Source organism: Lepisosteus oculatus, chromosome 7 (genome assembly GCF_040954835.1).
Source record: "Lepisosteus oculatus isolate fLepOcu1 chromosome 7, fLepOcu1.hap2, whole genome shotgun sequence".
In the NCBI taxonomy this organism is placed as follows: Eukaryota; Metazoa; Chordata; class Actinopteri; order Semionotiformes; family Lepisosteidae; genus Lepisosteus; species Lepisosteus oculatus.
In genome coordinates this window covers 28,665,589-28,691,836 of record NC_090702.1, presented here as the reverse complement: position 1 = coordinate 28,691,836, position 26,248 = coordinate 28,665,589, and the positions used below count along the sequence as shown (strand labels likewise).

At 35.3% G+C, this 26,248-nt stretch overlaps 1 protein-coding gene across 2 annotated transcripts; it reads right to left on the bottom strand.

Annotated features, from left to right (window-relative positions):
* Positions 1–1,647: 1,647 nt before the first annotated feature.
* On the bottom strand, positions 1,648–16,327 carry LOC102685053 (amphoterin-induced protein 2). Of its 2 annotated transcripts, XR_001479031.2 has the most exons (3): positions 15,833–16,327; positions 12,224–15,217; positions 1,648–1,791 (listed from the first exon to the last, which is right to left on the bottom strand). XR_001479031.2 is itself a non-coding variant. In XM_015352931.2 (2 exons), exon 2 carries the CDS (start codon positions 15,077–15,079, stop codon positions 13,523–13,525), a length of 1,557 nt encoding a protein of 518 aa, XP_015208417.1. In that variant the 5' UTR covers positions 15,080–15,217; positions 15,833–16,327; the 3' UTR covers positions 11,422–13,522. The 2 variants fall into 2 exon arrangements, 1 of the variants encoding a protein (XP_015208417.1); XM_015352931.2 differs by lacking the exon at positions 1,648–1,791 and having other exon boundaries at positions 11,422–15,217.
* Positions 16,328–26,248: the final 9,921 nt, after the last annotated feature.

The window sequence follows — 26,248 nt, the reverse complement described above, 5'->3', positions numbered from 1 at the left end:
TGATACTGGGTTGCAGGTCCTGGTATCAAATCTGGCTCTGTGTGGAGTTTGTACAGTATGCTCTTCCAGTGTCCGTGTGGGTTCTATCTAGGTACTCTGATTTCCTCCCAAAAACATGCTTTCCAGATTAACAAGCATTTCTATGTTTTTCCCTGTGTGTGTGCCCTGCAAGGATGTAGTCCAGATTAGGCTGTGGCCCACCATTGACCCCCTAAGTACAGTATAAAGCAGTTTCTGTAAAAGGATGTATGGATATAAACTAAGAAGCACAAAAATCATATTGGTCTCATCATGCAGTTTATTTTTTCTCAGCATATATGCACACACTCATATAAGGATTGAAATTGTTGAAAACCTTAAAACATTAAAAATGACCAAATATACTGAAATGAAGCAAGCAAGAAAATTCAGAGCTAGGGAAAAATTATTTTAATTCTAAATTCCAACAACCCAGTTTGCTTCTCCTGTGACTTCAGCAATGGGCTACACTTTCAGTAGTCTTCGAATTAAAGAAATATAAATGAAAAACACCTGAAAGTGATGCTTTTGAATGAACCTAGATTATAACATAACTTCTCTAAATTCTTTTCTCTTTCTTCCTTTTATTCAAGAGCTTTGTGCGCCTCAGAATTAGAACTGACATTACCTTCATCAAGTCTCCATAACGATGATGGATTGTTATATTGTCCACAATTCCAAGATCATTAGTGAATTATCTGTTCCCTGTAGGTATCATATTATCTGACAATAAGACTTTCCACTTTCCCAAGAACAGATGCTATTTGGTTTAATAAGAGATTCATGTAAGACTGGTCTGTATCACAGTTAAGTGTATTGTATATATTTCTTCAACTCATTTTAATGTCTCTGTCATCCAGAGTTAATCACCCAGCATGAAGGAAAAAACTCCCAATGTACATGAAACCTTCTGAAGCATTTATGTGAAGTGTTAGCTGCTTGATATTTTTTATGAGTACTTTTCAAGACATTCAAAAATTGTTCAATAATATACATATAATATGCAGCAGAATCAAAAAGACAACCTCAAGACGGAGTGATTACTGAATTAAAAAACAATTACAGTGTAAGTATGAGTAAATTACAACTATTACTGCAGTAAATATATTGAAAATTCAGAGAGGTTTAAAAACACATCGATCAAATCCTAGTTTTAAATGTAAAAAAAAAATCAGTATAAAAACAAAATGTACACACTCCTCCCATGGAGGGTATGGCACTGGCTTAATTTTGAAAGGGACAAACAGCTCTTGCATGGTGCACCATAGTCAGTCAGGATTTTAACCATCCATTTTCAGCAGCCACTTTACCCTTTGGGGGTTGGATAGAATCAGACCTAAACCCACTAGACACAGGGCAGAAGTTGGGACCACACCCTGCTTTTATACTGAACAATATTTTAAATACAGTAACCATGATTTCATCAACATGCATTTAAAGCCTTTGTGAATTTACAATGCTCTCACAGTAGTAGTGAGAACTCCACTTGAATGAATGAAGATTCTATTTTAAGGAGTCATTCCACAATACCTCTGAATTGATTCTGGAGTCATTCCAGGGGGATTCCTCACTACTGCTTCTAGAAGGGCTTTGTTAAAGGGCCTTATTATTCAAAAGCTGATCAAGCAATTCTCTAAGGACAATTTGTTGCTGCTACCTATGATTATGGATAAAATAGGTTTTTGCCTGTTTTGCAGCACAAGTAGATCTGTAGCACAAGTGGGAGGAATCCAATGTTGTGAAAAGTTGTTGCCCACGTCTTTTAAACCCCATCTGTAACAGTAAGATTTAAATGCAATCAGAAAAACAGACTTCAAAAACCAAGCTGAATCAGACGTGCACATCTCATATAGCAAGAAGGACACCACATTTTTATATTTTAACCTCTTTAATGATGCACAAAAAACAATTAGAAGAAAAGCTTAGTGGTTTTGAATGAATATTTATTTTTTATACTGTACTGTATATAAAGGTGCAAACACAAAATCAGTAGGAATTCATGCTAATACGTATTTGCCTCCTCAGGTCTGCCTTTTGTATGTAATGAAAAAAACAATGTTCTTTCTGCTACACAGTGATCTTGTTCAAATTTAGCACAGAAGATACCACTCACTTAATGCTGATCACAGCGGTGGTAATGAACTAAGGGCCTTTTTAAATAGGTCATTTTTACAGTGGTTCAGAGCTTAAATGTTAAAACATCTGCTCTAATTAATCTTCCACAACTCAGTCTTCAGGAGAGGTTAAGGCATAAAATGACTGTGTAGTCTGGTCCAAAGAACCAGTCATTAAATCCAGACATACTGTATGACTGAAGAACTGCTGAAAAAGAGCAAGTTCGGGGACACATGGAATGTTATCCATGTATAACAATATATGCAGTATTAACAGGTACAAAAACTGATCATGCTTATTCAAATGTGACAGATTCAATAAAGATGTTCATTTAACTGGTTTACAGTTCCTAAAATTAGTAAACCTGGAAAGGCAAAGTAGTGGTAAACTTTATTTAGATAATTTGTAAATTTCCAAATGTCCTACTTTTTTCACTAGTATGTTTTTTAGTGTTTTATAATGGATTGTATATACAGTACAGTTGGTTACACATAGAGCAGATTCTCTAATTTTACACTTCTTAACAGATTTCTCACCTAAGAGCTGGTTACTTCAAGACATGCCCTATGATCAGGACCAGTTTATCTACAACAAATACAGCCGATTAGTTTATATAAAACCGGAGCAGAAATAGACAAATAGTTATGTATAATTTACATTATAAATCATTTGCTCCTAGCAACCCCAATTGCTAGATTTACATTATAAATGTAGCAGAGCCAACTACCCAAGCCTTATTCAGGACATGGCTGTGCAAAGATGACCAGGTGTAACCGCACATTGTCTTTAGACCCCTCTCAATCACAGGCACAGTCAAACAGGCTTAGCAACCACACACGGGAATGGTGTGGTGATTGCCCAACATGTGTGCTAAGAGGGTGTCACGCCCTCTGCCACCAGAGGGCGCTCCTTCTCTGTCCTGTCCCTAGTTTCCGGTCTGCTGTCCTTCCTGTCCCTCTCTTTCCCTTGGGCTATATATTTCCGGGTCTTACTCTCTGTCCTCGCTCAGCATTGATGTTCGGATGTCCTGAGACCCGCCTAGCACCAGGGCGCCCCATGTCCGCTCCCTGAGGACATAGGTTTCTATACGGCATTCCTGAACTCTTTGCACTAATGAGCCCGGGCCTTTTTCCCGTCTCGCCGCTACGCATATGGGTCTTTTTCCGCCCTCCTGCTCCCCACGGTTAGTCGCTTTGGACGTCCGTGACAGAGGGCCTTCGATAAGTGTACACATGAAAGTAAATCAGCAAAAGCCCATCAATGCAACTAACACCCATACACACCTCAAAAGCTGGTGCCCAAACACCCACTCTTTTCACATGTGACATTAACTGGTAAGTTTCAGTGTGTTCTCTTCATACAAACTCATTAAGTGCATATGGTAGTCTATACAGAATAAGAGATACTTCCTCTGGAAAATCATTTCTGAATCTTATGCATGAAGAACAAGTGGATCTCTTCACAACATTTCCTGTGTTTTGTCCTTGTGGTATTGTCATATGATTTTTTGCATGTATCATAAACATTTGTGTTTTCATCTTGCGTTGTGATCAATTACACTTTGCCTTGAGGTCAGCCCTTATTTTTTATTAGATCCATGTGCGCTCAGATGCGACTTCTTTGTCGTCTAAACCATACCTTGAGTTAAGAAATGTTACTTGGGTCATTTATACTTTACAGTACATCAGAGCTCTGTGTACTTTTACATACTTTGAGCCATTATTATTGTTGTGTATTGGAAGAAGTTAGCCTGTTATGTCAGGGAATAAGGGAATACTGTGGATTCATAGCCATGTGGGATACTTTAGTATTGCCCAAAGGGGAATTAGGGGATTTAAGCCCTTATGTTTGGTCCATTTGGAGGATTTAGAATCTTTATCTTAAGAGAGGCGATACTTTGGTACAGTGACTTTGTAATCCCCTTGGCAGATCTGAGCTCAAGGTTAAGCCTAAGGAGCCTTTTCTTGCCCGGTCAGAATTAAAATTGTTTGTTTTCATTCTTTTCCTTGAAAAAAAGATTTAAGCCTGTACTTAAGTGTTTTTTTTTATTAAAGCTTATAGTTCGCAGTGTATTTCTGTATTCAATTTATGATTTGGTGGTATTTTTGTAGCTTTTATTGTATACCATCTGTCAGAGTGGCGAACACTGTTAGTGTACAATGAAAGGATGCTATCTTAAGATTTTTGCATCCTCTCCTGCTCTGTTTTATTGTAGGAAAATCTGCCTCGTGTGGGCCATCTTTGCTGGCAGCAGTCCCTCAACATCACCATTTCTGTGCAATGTCAACAACTTCATAAAATGAAGGACCGATTATATTACATGAGACACACAGGTAAACTCTGTAAAAGTCAAATTAAATATTATACAGTTGCATGGTAATGTTACAGTTATTATACAAATTAATATACAGTTGCATGGTAATGTGATGAAAATGGTTCTTTCACAAGGTATGATTTTCAAAAGTTAAATCAAAATATGCTCACATTTGAACACATATTTAAGATAAGTGTTTGAAATCCATTCATTACTTTCTTGGTTTATTTAATCCCTAAAAAATAACAAATTTTGTACCAACCACGGTACTGTACATTTTGTCACTGGGTAACAATATAACTTGAGTCATATAAGTGCCCATTACTATGATCAAATAACAAAAAGCAAACACACATGTAATGCAAATTACTTCAAAATCTGGAATTGTAATATTTGTTTTCTAACTTTGGCAATATAATAGTTTTTCTTATTTTTTAAAATGACATTTCAAAACACCTCAACATTTTTGTACTTCCAAGCTTCATTAAGATTAAAACAACACCTTATAGTTTGTAAGAAATATGTAGAAATATTTGTAATGCTAGATCAGAAAAAAGTATGCCTGGATATGAAATTATATTCCATTTACTGTACAATGAATTAACTGACTGGACATTTGATGAGATTTTGAAATTTGAATATTCTAGTAAATGCATTCCAATATAATAACTGCATTCCAGAAATGCTTTATTTTTTCTTTCACAAATCATTTAAGAATATATTTTAAACATCTGTATATGCTAACAACACAATACACATGTGGAGAGCAAGTTTTTCTATACAGCTTTTCCCCAACCTTCTACTTCTTGAAGCTGAAAAGTAAATATGTATCAGTCCATCTTAAAGAAGGAGAACAAAAAAGATAAATATGTACTTTAATGTTAATTACGGTTTTTCCCCCAAATTATACATTTTACAGTTTAATTCAGCAAAACAGTGCTTATAACAAAAAAGCCAAGAGCATGATCTACGAATATGATTCAAACCTCACATTACTGAACAAAATGAAATGTCACTGTAAGTGACAAATTCACAAGACCTGTTTCTTTTTTTCACGCAGATCAGTTCAAACTTAATTTACTGTGAAATTACATAATTCCTTATTTAAATGTACTGCAGGGTTTAATAGATTATTAAATGACCTTATAATGGTATTATAAATATACCTGTATTTATATCTAAAAAACAACAAATTGGGTGATTAATGGAATAAAATAACACCATTGGAAAGGATTGGGCTATATGTAAAGATGTAGAAAGCATAAATAACATAAAACAGTTTGCTTTTTAATGATGAATGTATGTATAATAATCATATAATCTGTGCTGTACACATTGTGAAACTTTTTACAGTATTTTATTTTTTCTGAACCTCTTTGCACTGAAGTTAAACTACTTCATTTAAAAAACCAAACACATCCATAATTTTTGGAATACCCTAAAATGTGTTGGCTGTATGGCAATTGAAGTATTATTATGACTATTTTAATTGCATTCTTTGTTTTGTAGGACTTCCATTACTGTAAGGGCAATTTGAAGGTACTGTCCATAAGTAGTATTAATATTTAGATTTTGAACTGGCTTTTCACTAATGGTGAATGATGATGTTTATTTAAAATTTACATTAAAGTACTGTATATAGAATTCAGCAATATAATTTTGCCGATTACTTGTCAATAATAATGTCTTCACTAAATTAATTTGCTGTACTCTTTCTCCTTCTCCTCTCAGTGGTTAAGTATCTGTTGTGTATTGCATTATATGTGCTGTTATACAGTGCAATAATAAATGAAGTTGTATGGCCTAAAAATAATTAAAGGGAGCAAATATCATACTCACAAAGCATAGTAGTTATGAAGAATGTCCATAATAATCTGAGAGTTTTTCTTCATTTAACATCAAAGAAGACCAGGCATGAGTGCTTTAGTCAGAAGAAAGCAATTATGAGGTTATTAAACAGAGCTTGCAGATAAGAATGATGACATGTTAAACCCATATGCTGTAAAAGCCTTGATCTTCTCTATTTATGATTTATGTTGGATTTATGATTTTCTCCTTGTTGAGTTCAGCTGGTCTGTCATTTTATTTTGATTGAACTGCATATCTGCACTGTTGTGGGTGCTTGGGATTTGTGTGCAAGGGTCAAAGAAGGTCTGAAATTTAAACCAAATTTTTGGAAAGTACTACAAGAAAAACATGTTTATCAATTTGAACAACTTTCTAAAGATATTATAAGAACATTAGAAAGATTACAAAAAATGAAAGATGGCTACTTGTCACATCTGGACCATTTGGTAGTCAGTGGCAGTGGTTTTCATCCAGCCATTTCTTTAAAGAACCCAGGATATCAGTTCAACAACATGACAGGAAAGCTCCATGAAGAAGAGGTGAAGATGTGCTTCCTGTTATTGGTTTTAAAGTAGTTCTACATAGTTTCCACTGGTTTGTGTCTTACTCATCACTCACTTTGAAGAATCTGCTGGTCTGAGATTGTCAATACCTTTGTGGATTTTGAATACTTGTAACAGGTACCCTCATTCATAATCATCTCTATTCAAGACTAAAGTTCCTTCAGGTTGTCAATGTAAGATATTACTTTAAGCCCCAAAATGTATCTGGTTTCTCTTCTTTTGACTGATTTAAATTGATTTAAAATTAAGTTTAGCACTTTCTGACTGTTTATGTATTTTCTTTGCTTTTTTAATTGCTTCCCCAGATTGTCTGGATGATGTAAACAATATATCAACATAAACATCCAAGTAGCCTCTGATAACTCAACATTTTCCATTTTGTATTTATTTATTTTTTTACTACTGTACCTGTATGCAAAAATCCTGTATTTGTCCTCATTAAATAAATCACCTTGCCAGTTGTTTGCCCAGTCTTGAAATTTGGCTAAATCTTTTATTAACTTAATTTACTGCTTCTACTTTGTTTGCTAATCCTTCTACTAATCTGCTTAACTAGTTTATTAACTATACTGTAATCTAAAGAATTGATATTTAAGAAGGTACAGATCCCTTTACTACTCCATTGATTACATCACTTCAATTACATGTACCCTTTGTTTTCTATTTAATAACCTATTCATCTGTCCCTACTCTTGTTTCCCAGAATATTTCTGCAGACAACAGGTTTAATAATTAAGAAGAGATTATTCTTTTCAGACCCACAGCCATAATGGTCCCTATAAAAGCTATTAAACTGACAACCGGGTAATTATTTATTAGTTTAATGATTCTTGATTAGGTTTGACTGTTGTGTCTCTTGTCAAATTTGTTTCAATTATGTTAACAACTATGTCAAGACATGGCTTTGTTCAAGAAACATCTGGATGTGATCCTCAGATAAATATAGATAGATACTTTATTGATCCCGTGAGGGAAATTGCAGTGCAACAGCAGCAAAGTAGATACAAGCTAAAGAACTATTTGTAACCTTATGTTCTTATAAAGAACAGAAGGGAGAATCTAATTTAAGGCAAGTTCCCAAATGTCTGCTTTTGAAATTAGAACCCTTCAGAGACAGGAAAGAAAAAAAACATATGTTTGGATTAACTCGTAAACTGTGAACCGGACATCTACTTTCAAATTCTAAATTGTGTGATGATTGTTTTTTTTGTTGTTGAGAAGATGCAAGAATCAACTTACCAAAACACAATCAGTTTGGTATTTTCTGTTTTAAAGTATTAAATCATTCAAAATAGGGTCAAAGTTGTTATTTATGTATCTGTGCCTTTGTTTCAGCTTGGTAAACACCAAGAGTTAAGGGGCAGCTAGTGCTTTACATATAGCAGACCAAAGTTGTCTTATCTGTTATAATTAAGAATACTAGGATGTGGGAACCAGTTTTTTTTTGGTTCAGCTTAGGTTAACTTGAATGGATCAGTAATTTTTATGAAGGGAAAATAAATCTGTCAAAATTGCATGAAGCTGGGGACTTTGCTAAAAGAAACCATATTTTAAAATATTTTGGTTTTGCCCTAAAGCTAGTGTTACATTTTTTATTAAAGTGAACAAAGTGTAACAGTGAAAAACCTGGCATGCATAAAAGTTCAAAAGAAAGATCTGGGGTTCAGCTTGACTTGACCACTACATATATAAGGCTAGCAAGAATAAAAAATGTAGAGCAGAGTACCCACTTTAAAATACAACTCTCTAAAACAGCATAATAATAATAATAATAATAATAATAATAATAATAATAATAATAATTCCTTACACATAGATAGCACTTTTCTGGACACTCCACTCAAAGCGCTTTACAGGCAATGGGGACTCCCCACCACCACGTGTGAAGCACCCACTCAGATGATGCGACAGCAGCCATAATGCACACAGTACGCTCACCACACATCAACTGTCAGTGGGCAGGAGAACAGAGTCATGAAGCCAATTCATAGATGGGGATTATTAGGAGGCCCTGATTGGTAAAGGCCAATGGTAAATATGGCCAGGACACCAGGGTAACACTCTTACTCTTTTTAAGAAGCACCCTGGGATTTTTAATGGCCACAGAGAGTCAGGATCTCGGTTATAATTCTCATCGAAAGAATGGCACCTTTTTACAGCATAGTGTCCCCATCACTATACTGGAGCATTAGGACTCACAAAGACAGCAGGGTGAATGCCCCCTACAGGCCCCTCTAATAACTCTTCCAGCAGCAACCTAAGTTTTCCCTTGGAGTCTTCCATCCAGGTAATGACCAGGCTCACATCTTAGCTTCAGTGGGTTGCCAGTTGTGAGTTGCAGGATAATATGGCTGCATTTCTCAACTTTAGTGCCCCTGTATAGTGGTGTGTCTTCAGACATTAGCAGACTTTGGGAAAAGTCAGATATTAGAAAAGTAAAAAATGAATAAATTAAATATTGGTTATATTATTTATTGTAGAGTTACCAAAGTATCATGTTGCATGTTAGGCATATACACACAAGACACAGGCCACACTTTGGGAACTGCACATGATAGGAGTGTTTCAACTTTGACGAACATAAAGACAGAGGTCATATAAATAATAGCTCTGTGCGTCACTGTCATCAGTTCCTGCACATTGAAGCAAGTTCATAGTAACTGTAGCGAAAATACAAAATGAAAACATTTTGTGCAAAAAAACAGGATTGGATTGCATTCATCTATTAATGCATTCATTGAAGCAGAGTAGTTTCGGCTTGATCTAAGTTTTGGTATTAAATAAGCTTGCATTAAATCCATAAAAAATGTGAATACAATACCTTAATGCTATCTGTAAAATTCAGTCGGTCAATAATAATAGCACGATAGTGTCAGTGGGTGACAATGACAAATAGACATGAAGACATTCTTCCTTGGAGATGAGTGATATAGCCCCTGGGGATAAATCACGAAGTGGCTCTTGGTCTGACCAATGTCTCTTAAAAAACATGTTATTATACTATTAAACATATATTAAACTTTATTATTGTTGTTATTATTATCCCTCCAATTACTTAGTGCTTTTTATCCAAAAAGATCCCAAGATTTAGTATATATATTTCATCTACCACAGAAGTGCAGTCATTCAGCGCCAGAAGCTCCATTATCCATTATGCAGTTAGAGACATGAGAAATTCTTGAGAATTAATTAACCAAATGCATTGAGGAGAGACTTTAAGGAAAACCAGACTGTACAGGGCCAGAGTGGAACTCATACAGGACACAGGGGTGAACACCACAATTCGCAATTCTGTTGGAAAGTGTCATAGGATCTTTAATGAGTAGTCAGGACCTGGGTTTAACATCTCATCTGAAGGCTGGCACCTCCTACAGCACAGCAGGAGTTCCCTGTCACCACACTAGGACATTGGTTTTGAAATTCTAGTCCAGAGAGATGCATGACACCTACTAGCCCTCCACCAGTACATACATTAGCAAATAGATTTAATTTTAAGTGTCCCATTTCAGTATTAACCAAGACTACAAGGTCAGGCTACAAGGTGCTATTATGTATATAGTGCATATACAGTAGTTTCCTTTTCTCCACAATAGCAGAATTCTATAATTCTTAGAACTGAAATCATGATCTACAAGAAACGAATGCACCCCGTGCTGTGGTATTCTGTATGATTTCTTCTTTTTGAAATACAACAGCAAGTAGAGGGGAAAAAACACAATGTCATTAAGACAACGATTTTGTAGAAACATTTTCATTCATCGCTTAATTCATCGATTATCGCTAAAATGTTTTCAAAATGACTGGAACAATAAAGCTACTGCACTTGCCTTTTAAACACCCAGCTTCATAATATGTACATTGTCATTTTGCTTTCTTCAGACATTGCAAAATAAAGATTTTCTGATCATTTTTGTATTTGCATATTTTTACAAAAATGTTTAATTAACTACAGCAGGGAGTACATGCTTCATTTATTAACTAGATTTGGTCGTTTTATTTAGAACATGATTAATAGCTGTAGATTATTTTCTTTTTCCCATTACTTAGTTTCACTTACTAAAAGGTTGCACCTTGTTCCTTTTTTGCCACTGCAATTACTAATTGCTATGCAAATTATTGAAAAAAATCTCAAAGACTGGTTATGTTGCATTTTTTCAGAAACAAACTTAAACCTATTAATTGTATCTGTCTGTGAAGAAACATTTGCACAATGACTGCACTGTTGATATAATTTCTAAATTCTTAATAGTAATTAAACTGGATGTAAGATGAGTTGGGATAAATACCTTTGACGTGAGTAACAACCTAGGGTTTCTGGTAAACATGACAAACACCACAATATAAACATTAACAGATTATTTCTAAAAATACATTTGTAAGACGATGTCACACTATTTCAACAATTACAAAGGAAATATTAAACAGTTTACTGAGAAACTTAAGATTGAAGAAAGACATTTGTAATTGTATCAATTTGCTTTCCATTCAAATATATTATTTCCAAATTTTGTATCTTAAAGATATACTCTTCGAATATTTGTTTTGAAAAATCCATAACAGAAGTTCATTGAATTCTTTATTTTCATTTTGTACATTTATATTTTTGTAGTTTTGAGCCCTGAAAGATGATAATTGTTGTAACTTAAATGGCTCCCTTGCTTAATTTCAAAATCTTTACAGTAGTTTGTAAGAGTAAACGCTTGTGAGCTTTCTGAATACCTGCTTACTAACCCATCTGTAGTTGAGAATAAACTTTAATTTAATTTTAACAGGAATATATACTTTTATTCACACAGGGAAAAAACAATTTCAAGGTGCCCAAGCCACATGATTTGCACTTCACATTTAGCTAGGGGATAAAACAACTCATGTTAGCAAGGGCACTAGATTATAATCCCCTCTCACAGGTTACTGTTGCACAATGTTTTTAATCACAAATTTGTCACAGATTGCATTTATAACAATGACAGTTTCCGTGGTTGCAGACTTCAACCATCTTAATATTTCACTTTCAAATAATCTAATCTTCAAAGGTTTGACATTGAATTAGATTTTGACAATTAAATAAACAAGTATAAACAAGCCTCAAACACGACCTAATTTTAGCTGTTTGGCAGTTACGCTGCACATGAAGTCGCAGTGATATTAGCTGGTTATGTCAAAGTGAAGCTAAAGGCCACGTTACCTGGTAGTTTAGCTTACTTGAACAAATGTACACCAGATGGAATGCATGGCATGAGCTTTCTTACAAGAAGGCTAGGAAAAATACTTTATAGGTCAATGTTAGTTGAACAGTTGGTTCTGGAGTCTTGCACACATAAATCATCAAAATAATCATACGGTGTAAACAAATACTTATTTTTACCTTTTGTAAATCTTTCTTTCTAGGAGTGATCTTTTTTTTTCCTTCAAACATTCTAGGAAACCTGTTCACAAATTAAAAAGAATGTGATACATCTATTACATTTAGTCAGTAGTGACAGCCATTTGAAACATGTAAACATAGTCAACAGTAAGATTAATTTTTTGAAGAACTATGGCTCAATTATATCTGACAACTCAATGTCTTCCATAAAGTAGAGACACACAAAAAATAAAGAAATCAAAACACTTTCACAGAGCACATTCCAGTGTTTTACATCTGATAGATGTTAGCGTTTTAGTAAAATAAGATAAAACTTTAGGAAACAAGTGCAATTCTTCGGTACTAAATGCTCCTATGATAAAATGTGCTAATATCTTTTTAATTTGTCATTTCAACTTAACTGTAAAGCATATTAGCAAGACACCATTACTAGTGTACAAGTTTATTTAATCTCATCTTCTTCAATCACAATACAACATCTGTTTAAATATAACTGTTGTTTTCCAAACACAGTAGCTGTATTAAAACAGAACTTCAACTACCATTTACTATTTTTATGCCTATTTACATCTGTGGCATATTTCTTTATTTAAACAAAACCTTAAATTACCACAGAATATTGATAAGGACTCTAGCTTTGTATAATTTATAATTAAGGTTTGACTGCTAATCTGGATAACATATGATCTGTTTACAATAACACAGAAGAACTGTCATGTACATGGAGGTACTGTATATAACCTGGAATTTGTCTGATTTTGTATGAGCAAACAGCAATCTGTAATGTAACATTAACATTACAAGTGATACTGATGTACAAATAATATATGATGTAATATGTGTAGGTAATACAGAGAATGATATGCATTAAGAATGGTGTACGTTATATGCTTTGGTATCTTTATAATTTGAAATGAAGTACAATGTTAATAGATGAAGCATACTTATTACAACTGTCCTACAACTGGGTACACCGTACAAAAAAAAGTTTAGTTTAGGAAATAATGTTTTTAACACGACCTCACATGATTTAATCTTGTTCAAGCATACCCTAACCTCTCTTAATTTTGAAGGTGTATTAAAAAATACAGAGTTAACTCTCAAGATTACTTGTTAAAAAGAGAATACTTGTAGATCATGACAAGTCATGGATTTGTAAAAGGGCTGAATACTATTTACCCATCTTCTCTTGAGTTATATGGATTTTAGTTTATCAATAAATTAAAACATCTTGTTGTTGCCATGAGCAAGGCAGCTAAGGATAATAACTGCAATTATGAGACAGTTAAATCAGGAAAGCTAAGTAATAAATGGTGCATCTGAAAATAATGAGGTAACAGAATCAGAGTCAGACTTTATTTTGCTGTTTTTTAAGATGCTTTCTGTCATGACCTGGTCTGATGCAAGCAGCTTAACTTTTCCATTTTGTCCTTCTTGAAGTTCTGTTCCTGGTTCCAAGAATACTACTCTTTTAGCAGTGCTGGCTTTTCTCTCTGGTTGGGCATCATTGCTGGGAGTAGTGCTAAGAATGGAGGAGCGGGCACTACCTGGATTTGGTTTTCTTGGTGTCTTCTTTGTTTTACACCAGCAGCGACAAGGGGTCAGGTAGAGATAGATAAGAACCAAAATAATACTGGCCACACAGGCTGCAAGCGTGGTGAAGGCAGTGTTAAAGGTTTCATGAGGCCGTGACCTGTCACTTGTAGAGTTGCTAACTTTAACTGTGACTTCTATGCTTTCATTAAGGTTTCTTCTATGATTGAGTACAATACAGATATAAATTCCAGTGTCCTTGATTTGTGCATTGCTGAACTCCAGGCTTCCATTTGGAAAAACTTTCAGGTTTTCGTTGCTGTCCCCTGTCTTCAATAGTTCTTTACGTGGAGTGATCCAAAAGAAATTTGAATGTGCATGTGTGATTTTGCTGTCACAGTGGACCACAAGACTGTTTCCTATACGAACCTCATAAATCACTCCTGAAGAGTAGAAGGAGCCATTAACAGTGCTGCTGGAGCAGTTCATAAAGTCATCTGTCTGGGAAAACAGATTAATGGGAAAATCCAAATGAGGCGGAAGGAAACATTTATAATCACCTTTGAAATCTGTAACAGGATGGAATTGTCTTTTCAACCAGTAGGTTAGCATGGTGTACAATGTGCAGTCACAAGTAAGAGGGTTTTCATGAAGATATATACCACACTGTTGTCTGGCTGGCAGTGAAATTATCTTCTGAACAGGCACTTCTTGAAGGGAGTTGAAAGAGAGATCTAAAAATTCAAGTTGAGAAAGTCTGAGCTTTCCAATAAAAAGTTCTAGAGGAAATTGAGTGAGCAAGTTTTTGCTTAAGTACAACCTCTGCAATTTTTGGAGGCCAGCAAAGGAACCTGAGTTTATCTGGGTAATTTGATTATTAAAGAGCAGTAAAACTTCCATCTCTTTGAGGTCTTGAAAGACTGATGCACTCAATACACTGAGTGTGTTGGAGGACAAATCTAAGTATTTTACATTAGGTGCCTTACGGAAAGTGCCAGGAGAAATGTGCTTTATAGAATTGTGATTTAGAATCAGTGTGCCAAGTTTATCAAGACGACCGGCTGACCAGTCAGTGCTCAGAATAGTAATCCTGTTATAGCTCAAGTCCAGTCTTGATACAAATTCAAAATAATTACCAGGCACAGCAGAGAGATTCTTGTTACTGCAGGTTACAATGTCGCTGGCACAAATACAGGCAGCTGGACAGCTCCCAGTCACACTGCTGGCAATACTTGCATAAAAAACTAGTAACACAGTGACATTTTTGTATGTAAATGTGAAACCTCTGGGTGCAGAGCAAGTCACATGGCAATATGAAAACATTTCGCCTCTTTTCTAGCCGTCTTCTGGCAGTTTAAAACATGCAGTTGATCTTGTGGTTACCAATGATAAAAGTGGACCAAACAGCATGGGTATAACCATTTCACAACCAGTCCTTATTTTGCTTCCTTTGAGTAAGGGCTAGAAAGAAAGAAAACATTACTAGATTAAAAACAACAACAACAACAACAACATTATTTTGTTCACACTTAGGAAAATGCAAAGTCATAGTCATAAATCAACTAGTAATAAATAAATCTAATAAATGCTTTAATGCAAAGTCCTAAATCAGCTAGCTCCCTTAACCCTGGTCTTTTCATCATTATGTTCACATAATGATCACATAAGGATCAGATAAATCTGTTTTAAGGTCCATAAACAATAAAGATATTTGGAAAACATTTAAAAAGGACTACATCTGTGAATTTCAAAAGCTCTTTATCAAAATCAATCTTTATTTAAAAACAACCGCTGGCGAAAAGCTACTGTAGCTTTGACAGTCCTGTATATTCTTTACCAGTGTAGCACATACTCTACGTACACTGATTGCACATTTTTACTTTTTTTTTATTTTAACAGCAACAAGTACCAGGCTATCGAAACGTTTATGTAATAATTCCAACAGCTATTTTTTCATTTCAAAAGAAAAAAACATGATTAGTCAGTACCTTAATGATCTTTTCTATATGTGAATCGTTTCTAATCTGCGTCCCTATCGTAAAGTAAAGAAATACAAAATAATAGAATAAAACATACCCCACTGTTCCAGGAAATAAATGAAAACTTGACATTCCAGAAAGAAACTGCAGAAGTTATTTTTCGGAGTGGAAATGTCGCTAAAAATACAATTTGACGTTTGTGATTATTTATTTAGTAGTCCTTTGCAGATAAACTTTGGTTGCATTTCATCTAATCAAATACGTTCTTCATTTTAAATGTGTCTGACCAGCAGAGGATAGCAGCTTGTAGCCTTGAAGTCAGAAGTGAGAGCTTCCAGTTTTCGAGATAAACCAAAACCTTTACTGTCGGTGACCTCGTTTGAATCCAATAAACAAAAGGGTGGAGTCTGAAATATGGGGTGGAACCTGATGCGATTGCTCTCCCGAGTACCAGTTGATGGTTGGCTTCTGTTAGCTTACGTTTTTGTTTAAAAAATAAGTCAGCCTTACTTCCTATTGCAGACCATACAAGTCCGGAGCAATAAAGACAGAGATCAGATTCGGCTTTGTTCCGGCTGGAGGGTATGGTATTAGACAGGCGTAATGGGTGTGAATATGGGAGGTCTTTGTATAAATAAATAAAGTTGGGACTAATTAACATGCTACGTGTTGCCTCTAGGTCTCGGCAACCAGCCCCGTTGCTAAGATGCTAAGCTGTCACCGGGAGGAAAGTGTTCAATTTCATTGCACATATCACAGTCACTGGAGACAACAAAAGAGAAGCGCATGTTTGTGGAAGATATGCCTAATAGACTCGCGAAACGCGAAGCTAGATGTTAAAAGGTAAAACACCTTAATATAAATGTATTTACGCAATGATTTAACCTAGAATTTGTTTCCCCCACTGTGCTTTACAAATCCAAAGAGACCTAACAATTTAGCATCCAGGTCACTTTAGGAGAGCAAAGCGCTCACACTGATACACATGTTAATACATATAAAACCAATTCCATTTATTCGGTGGAGTCATTATTTTAATCACTTTCATCTGCCTTTCTCTTAAAGATTTTTCTCTTAATGCGTTTCGCTTTTAAGCTTTTTGTTTTTTTTATTTTAGTGATGAAAAACTGCAGGTTAGGTGAAAAAATAAACTGGATAGTATTATTTTAACAAGGCACGAATCAATGTTGAAAACAGATACAAATGTTTTAGTTTAATCGAGATTGCGCTGTATAAACAGTTGATGTTTAAAAACAAATGAGAACGAAAAAAAACTTTTTTTTCAGCTACAAGTTAATGTTTGAGATACAAATGTGCAAGTCTGTTCAGCAGGATAAAATGTAGCATTTGATTTAAGTGCATTTTAGAATGAAAACATTATTTTTCTCAAAGAGCAACGGGTAGCTGGATCAAACCATTCAGTCCTGGATTAAAAATTAGATCCTCCACAAAAGGACTGGATGAGACTAAAGCATAAGAAAGCAAGTAGCAACCAAGTGAGCTCAATTGGCCAGCGTCAGCGTCAAAGAAAAATTCTATTTTCTTCTCAGCTGTGGATTTTATTCATACAGCATTTGCTTACTGCAGATTAACCGTTTTAGAATCTTAATGGTCAGTGACAATTTAGAACAGCCTAAAAAGAAAATAAACACTTTCAATCCAGAATTTTTATTCTGTTGCTGAGAGTTTGCTGGAGCCTAAAATTTATTGAAATGCAGATGGCCTTAATTCTCAAATTTTATAATTTTAGCGCCCCATTTTTAGGGTCTTCTAAATTCACGAGAGGTTAACACCAGCTTTTGGACTAATCCTAAATCAGTTCCTGTGATTTTCCATTGTTGTTTCTGACAGCTTTAATCTAATCCAGTGTTGGTTTGTAGTTTACAGTCAAGCCGGGCCTTTTGAAAAAGATGATTTTTTAAGTTTAGTTATAATTGACTGCACACGATATTACAAAGTCAAACTTAGAAAAGTTTTAAATGTTCAAATGTGCTTATTAAATGTGTGGTTGAACAATGTGGCATTCAAGTTATTTCCCCAAATGACCTAGGATTGGCAGAATGTCACCAACATGAACTTCATTTCCAATGTAACTTTCGTGTATGCAGTACCTGTAATATTCAGTCCTGGTCCAGGGGTGTCACAGCCCTTTAGATTTTATAAGTAAGTTGTAATCCTCAATAAGAAAAGACCCAGTGGTGACACAGATCAGTTAAGTGAACAATTGATTCAAATAAAATTATTAACAGTCTGAGTGGAACGAAAGAGTTGTGACTATGGTTCCTCATGTTGCAGTAAACAGGTTATCCTCATTTTATTGCACAACAACTACCCAAAAGACCTAAGCCAATTAATCAAATTATTGCTCTCGCAATCATCTGGACAGCAGCTACTTGACCATGTAAGAAATACATTTAAATTGCAATTATTAATTGCTTTGGAAGTGAAAGAATGAAGCATTAACTAAATGACATAAAATTGTCAATAATGAGGAAATTGTCAGTGACCCAATTTCTAAAGAAACTATTAAATAGTTTAGAACCCATGGAAAGTGTGCCAGGAACACAACTTGCCTTGTCTATTTTGAGAATGGTTTAAAACATTTTAACACTTTTCTATACAACTTAGGCAATAACATTCGGGTAGTAGTTTTATAATGCATTCTCTTTCAAGGGCTACCCAGGACAAGGGGCACCACTGCAAAGAAAGCAATGGCTTTGAAATTGTGGAAGAAATCCAAGGCAATACTTACCTCTCTGCCAACACAGATGGCCTTTTGCAGCAGCTCTTTTATTGCACACTTTGCCATAGAAAGTTGACTGGATGTAAGGCTCCATTTAGTTACCGACAACATGAGGGTGTTATGTTCACAGTGATTGAGGGAACCTAAAATCTCTGTGAGAGTGTGGGTTGGGAATCTGTTTAATTATTGCATACCAGTCTGAACACCTCTTTATATCCACATTGAACGGAGTCAATTTCCTTCAGAATTCAGACTGGGGATCTGAACGGATGAAGAATGTCATACATGATTAGAGATCCCCTCTCATGTTTTTCTGCCCCATAGCTATGGGAAGGATCTCAATAAATGTTTTAGTTACCACATTCAAGGTCGCAAGTGAAGTTGTGAGATTCAGAGATTTTGTATAGGATTATTTTAGAGACTTTATGGAAAAAGAACAACAAATCTAATAAATTGATTTTAATTTAAAAAAACGTTTGGAACAAAGCTTGAGTCTTATGATCCATTATTTTTTAATCAAAGACCGTTCTATCCCTGGCTGGGTTTGAAACACCAAGCTTTCAGTAACAGCAGACCACACTGACCAATTCTGCCACATAGACATACACACTACAGTTTTATAATCCAAAAAAATGCAGGTTTGAGTCTGTACTATGTCTTTAGCTGACTGTGACCTGAATTCTACAAATTGAATGTCATCTGGGTTAGCTAGGCTTGAGCCACCTATGGTATCCTTAGCAACTTACTAAAATTAGGATTGTTTGGTCATAGGATTGAAAATGAGTTGATTTACAACTGTCAATTCCATATTTGGGGCAGTACGACAACAAAAATAGTTTTCAAACCCACAAATATGTTTGCATAGCTTTACAATGAATTTAGAACTCAGCATTCTGTTCTCTATTTCACAAAAACAATATGTATTGAAATATAATCTGATTAATATGATGTCTCTGGGAGCTAGTCTTAGAGAACAGTATTGATGCGATAATATTTTGTAGTTTTTATAACTACCCCAAGCACAGCTAACATATCTTTTTTTCCCATGGCTTGAACATACCTTCCCTGGCAAATTTTGGTATGGTCTTGTTTTGAAAGCTTAATGCTGACATATTGTATCATGAGTTATTTTGGGTAAATTTTAAAATGAATAACCTGTTTAGTGCTGTGTTAAAAACATGTTTAGTGCATGTTTTAATGTTTATTAACTTTTCAATGATGGGCATAACAACCTCTTGTTTATCTACTGTACAATTACAAAAAGCTTTATTAGAAAAAACTTAAACCTGAGTAGCAGGCAAACAGCTGTCACTTATACAGTCAAAGCTGATCACAATATGAAAATGGGTATGTGATAGACCCTACCAAGGTAGTTTCGAGGGTCAACACACACACACAAAATTATAATTACAAAAGGAAGTCCTGAAACAGGGAAACAAGGAATTCTTGTGTTACATCTACATAAAATAGCTTATTTGTTCCAGGATAGGCTCAAGGTCTCCTGGGACTGTATTAGATAAAGCATTTAGAAAATGAGTGGATGGATAAGTTATTTCTCAAGACAAGGCTAACATTTTATGCTGCTCTCAATCACCTACAGCTGAAGGTAGTTTTGCACTTCAGGGAAATGGGTAGCATGAAATCATTTTTAAAAATATACCTATATGACATTTGACATTTAAGTGCATAATGTAAATGTAGATCAAATAAAAGCTACATGACAGAATATCAGTAGTACTTACTAGTATTACTTGGAGGTATTTTATAGTTAGAGTAAATGAAATACCAGATTTCTAGAGTAAATGAAGAACTAGGTTTAATGTTACACAACAATATTCTCACAATATATTTGTTGTCTTTTTGACGGTTATTCATTAAATGGATATCATTAGTCTCTAATTATTTAAAATTCTAGGAAAAAAAAGTTAGTTTTATCAAGAGTTCTTTTTTATCGTGCCACATGATTGCCTGACAACCAGTTAGTTACTTGTGGAATTGCATTGTTCTTGCATTTTTGTTAATGTCCTGAATATAATACCAGGAGTGTTAAAGTGCAACATTAGATGAAAAATTTCACTACTTTCACATGATATACAATATCTCTCATGAAGAATGACAGAAAACTATACAAACACGCATTAATCCTCCAAATTTATATATGACATACAGTCATATACTATACAGTCCTCAATATAATAATGGGAATTACAATTTCTTACCATTTTACTCTTGTTTAATCAAAACTGGGTTTTTCTAACTGAGAAAAAGAGGGTTTATATTTACAATTTTATGTATTTTGAAACACGATGATGTACTGTATAGTATAAAGTAAAAAAGAATAATTAAGAACTGTGTGTGAAATATAAAGCGAACCTGGAGTTAGCAGAATAAGAGAGGTAAGTAGAACTCACCTGGTTAAATAATTGGAAAACGTAAACTAGTTTGTACTACACAATGGTCAGAAACTTTGTAAGCTTGGTCTTCACAATACAGGTTTGAGGAATCATATGATGCCACAATCAAAAGAGATTTCAGAGGACCTCTGAAAAAGAGTAGTTTATGCCCATTAAACTGGAGACGCCTTTTCTAAAAATCTAGGGCTACACCCACCCAATGTCAGACAGATAATCTACAAATGGGAAAGAAAATAAATTCTTCATCTTTTATTTAGACTTTCCTAATGAACTATTAACGTTTTAGGTCTAGAATATACAAAAATGGACCAAAATGAGGGTTCACAAACTTTGTCTGCACTATACATGATTTCATTTTTTAACAAGTTATTTATTTTTTAATGTTGCTGTGTGTCACAATTTTAGCTGGATAATGGTAGTAACATTAATGACATTACTGTAATGTACTGTTTTGGTCTGACTAGACTTGGTTTGACTCATTTTATTTTATTTTCATTTTCTAATTACATCTTAAATAAAATCTGTTGAGATATATATTTCAGAAATTATTTTTTTCCTACACCTCATAAATGATTCCTTTATTTTTCAACAGCATTTATACTGGACAGATCAGTAAGCGGCAGTGCTAAAATATTACATACAATATTTAGTATCTGTGTTCAACAATATTTTCAGTAATGTCTTTCTGATATGAAATGTTTTTATATGTGTCCAATATACCCTATAATCAGAGATACACATTTGTGGTATATCACTTCCTTTTCCAGCATGACTCCAACAGCGCACAATAGCAATACACTTCAAATGCAATTCAGACTAATTCTATGTGGTTGGAGGTATAAAGCCTTATTATTTCTAGTGGAGTTCACTGAATTGAACAATTTAAGAGCTAAGTGGAAATAATGCATTAAAATACCATTTTGGATAGTGGGTTAATGCTTTTGTATTTGACTGTAGCCTTGGCATATAATTTTACTGAAATATTAGAATTAATGATGCAATTAAATCAAGACTATTATGTTATGTGTATTTCATATGAAAAAATAAAAGATTGTTAAATTTAACACACAGATCTAGGTACAGACCCAGCGCCATGGGGGGTAAAAGGGGGGCGTCGCCCCCTCAACTGATCAGATCAGTCAGATAACTACGCTAACCCCGAATTCACAGCTACTACATCGGACTGTTTGATGTGCAGGAGGGCTATCCATCCAGGAACAGCACATATTACATAGTTTCTACGTTATTGGGTGTTAACATTATTACGGTCTTGTTTGCTCAGGTTCGACCGATTCCTTGCAGTTTTCTATCTTTATACCTACAATTGTTATATAACTAGGACTGTAGTTATAGCCGTTTGTGCTTTTGTTGGTTTTAATCTCATTACCGTCGATGTAGATGCAAAAATGAACACATATGGTATTTTGTCCCTCAGGGCTTAAGCTTGGATTTTTTGCCCTGTCTCCAGACCGCTGTTCCTACGAGCTTTAGTAGGAGGTCTCACAACATGACTGAGCCTACATTAATCCAGTGAGCTCTGAGGAAGTTCAATAGATTATGCTATGAGCTTCAGGACTCTGGCTATTGAGAGAGACCCAGCAGGATGCACTGTAACTAAACACCTTAACCAGATTGGACAAGGAGACATAGTACTTGCTTTGGCTACTGGTGTCCCTAATAAAACTAAGACTGTAGAATGTTAGGAACTCTCTCATCCAGCACAATACAGAATGGGAAACATAGGAGCTGGAGGAGAACCTCAGGGGGATGAAGCACCACATCGCCAAATGGGGCTTCTCAATGGCAAAGGAGTGCTTGAAGGGATTGTGGGCCCTGTACAGGGACAAAGGAGGAAAACCTGTTCCTTTGAGCTCCTGTGGAGGACTAGATGACTGCAGTTTCCGGGCCAGGATAGGAAAAATGCATGAGTGGTAGGGCTTGGGGGGACTCTTTTATTTTGCAAATCCAGCCCTTTTTTCCAGAACTTTTACAAACTTTTGTAATAGAAAAAGATTGCATGGCTTGTTAGAATGTATACTCATTATGAAATGTATATTGTGAAATGAAGTTTATTTTGTTAGAAAAATGTCTGTGTCTCAGTGTCATTTCCTCTGTGTTCTTTAGTCCTGGAATACCTCTGGATGTAACAACACAACCCACAATTCAACGGGACATTCAGTGGATTGACCACAATATCACAAATGTGTCACAGCCCAGTGCATCTCCTCCTCCCTCCTTCTCACCAACTCCAGGTTTCTGCTTCTCATCTGCCAAGTGTACACTAAGATTGTGCTGATGCGATCAGTTAGGACAAAGCTCGAATCCTGCCACATCACTGACTGTATCATTGCCCTATTGACTTCTTATTGCCAGCAGCCATATCACCCTGCAACTCACAACTGGCAACCCACTGAAGCTAAGCAGGTGTGAGCCTGGTTAGTACCTGGATGAGAGACCTCCTGGGAAAAACTAAGGTTGCTGCTGGAATAGGTGTTAGTGGGGTCAGCAGGGGGTGCTCACCCTGCGGTCCATGTGGGTCCTAATGCCCCAGTATAGTGACGGAGACACTATACTGTAAACAGGTGCCGTCCTTCAGATGAGATGTAAAACCGAGGTCCTGACTCTCTGTGGTCATTAAAAATCCCATTGCGTTTCTCGAAAAGAGTAGGGGTGTAACCCCGGCGTCCTGGCCAAATTTCCCATTGGCCCTTACCAATCATGGCCTCCTACTAATCCCCCTCTATCAATTGGCTACATAACTCTGCTCTCCTCCCCACTGATAGCTGATGTGTGGTGAGCATTCTGGCGCATTATGGCTGCTGTCATAATGCAAATTAACAAATTTATCTAGAGAGTGAGAAGATAAATAGTGAAAGAATATTATTCCTCGTTCCACTATATTCCACTTTAAAAGATCATTATAAAAACAACAGTATCAATTTAAATAACAGGAATATACGGAATTAAAAGCACAGGAAAAAGGAGATATTATAAAAGCGAAGAGGTAATTAGAAAGGAATGTGTGGAGTCTAAAATATATAATATAAAGTTCTTTAAATGCTACAGCAGCCAACAAAATTTTTAAGATGTAGTAAAATATATGCAGGACATTGTCTAGGGAAATCTCTAGACAATGAAAATGTCTGATGTATTAAATGGATGATGTGCAGTACAAGATGAGTATTTCACTCAGGTGTTCACTAAGGAAGAACATTCATCTATTAATTTTGTAACCTCTGTATCCAACACAGAGTCACCGGAGTGTCAGAGGCTATCCCAGTACACAGTGAGTGCACTCTGGATGGAACGTCAATCCATCATCACAAGGTACACACGGACATGCACACACTCACACTGGTGCCAATTTTCCCAGAAGCCAATTAAACTAACATGTCTTTAGACAGTAGGAGGAAACCTGAGCACCAGGGGGGGAAACCCACATAAACATGGGAAGAAAAAAACAAACCCTATGTAGATAGTACTCCAGGAATTGAGCCCAGGGCACAAGCTCAGTGAGGTACAATACTAATGTTAACCACTGTGCCACCATGCCATTCGCGAAGAATATAGGATTATCACTAATATTAGGTCAACAAGAATCATGAAATGATTTCTGGACCCCAAAACAGAGTACAGATCACAGTAAAACACTTTTGTCAAAGCTTTATTCACAATAAATCTCTGCTGCTCCAAATAACAATTAAACTATGTATTTGTTACTGATGAATACAAGGACATATGAACTAATACATATTTGATGGTGCAAGTTGGAAAAATATATTTATTTTAGAAAGGAGTGAATTTTTCTGCCTTCTCAAATACTTGCTGTGCCTCCATGTTTATCGGTGAAATATGCAAAGAATGTGCCCTTTGAAAATAATGGGTGCAGTTCTGTTTCAAGCGTTTAAGTGGGCAGTGGATTGCATTGAGAATTACTCCTAGTCTGACAGCCTGTAGACACATTTGTAATCGCAAGTAGGTATTTGAAGAAAATCCATGGCATAAAAAAACATAAAAATAGACAAAAAAGTTTGTTTTGGTAGAGTTACAAGTTTCCCAGTTACATCTAAGGCTTTTTGATTTTTTGTGTCAATGTCAATACTCTATACACACAGTGAGACCTGTCCTTGGGCTTTTTGTGACAACTTCTGATTTCTACTCATTAAAATATCTGGTGCTGAGACAGATACTTCCTGGACAAAAAGTTGTATTGTCTGCATTACACTCCATAAAAGAGTTACAAAGTTGTACAAAAAATATTTTGGAGCAAAGACCCAATCAAGTTCATCAAGAGACATTGATGTCCTTAATGTCAAGTTGAAAAAAAGCTTGAGGAATTTCTGACTTTATTTATACAAGATAGACAGATTTGACATTTTAGGATTTTGCTGTGGCTAAATAAACTACCCAAAAGGATTATACAACTTTGAACATATGGCTCCAGACTTAGCTCAAAGTACATTTCATCAGCTGTCGGACAGCAAAAGAAATAAGTTTCCAAATAATTTTGTCCTTCTCTCTCTTTCTTTGTCACACCCTTTTCAACATGCCTATCAGTAATCAAGGGTAACTTACATGAGCTATATACAATTAGTGTACAAACAAATTGACAGACTTCATACAGTATGTGACATTTGTATTGTATTTGGATTTTAATAATGTTGTAGTCTATTTCCTGTCACAATAACAAGTTAGCTTTTCAAAGGAAAAGTTCCATACATAACTTTCATTACAGTTCCATGCTAATTTATTTATCTCTACAAGTATTTTGCTTTTTATTATTTAAATGTCTCTGGGATGATGTTGTCTAAAGGCACAGATCATGAGAAGGGTGTTTAAGATTTCAAAATCCCTAAATACAGTATCTCTTTGAGCATGGTGAAATCCATTGTTACAAAGCGAAAAACACCCAAACACTGCCTAGATCAGGCTTTCCCTCCAACCTGAAGCAGCAGGGCAAGGGGAAAACTGGATAGGGATGCTACTGTGAGGCCAATGGCAACATGGAAAAAGTAGCAGAGTTCGGTGGCTAAGGTGGGAGAACTTTACAATATCCAAATGTCAATGTTGTCCCAGTCACTCCAAAAAGGGGGATTGTATGGAACTGAAAGTTGTAGATAAAATAATAAGGTGTTTTGCTTGTTTTTGTTGTGCTGTTTTTTGTTTTTTATAAGTAGAATAATCTGCATATTTAGCTCTAAATCATAACATGGCTAAATAAGACAGGTTCACATTATTTTAGAATAAACACACCTTGAAGCCCAGAGAGCTTTCAAAACTACTCAGGTACAGTATAAAGATGTATATTTGCTTGAGACTTAAAACTAGGACAGAAATTCACATTTCAGACAAAAAA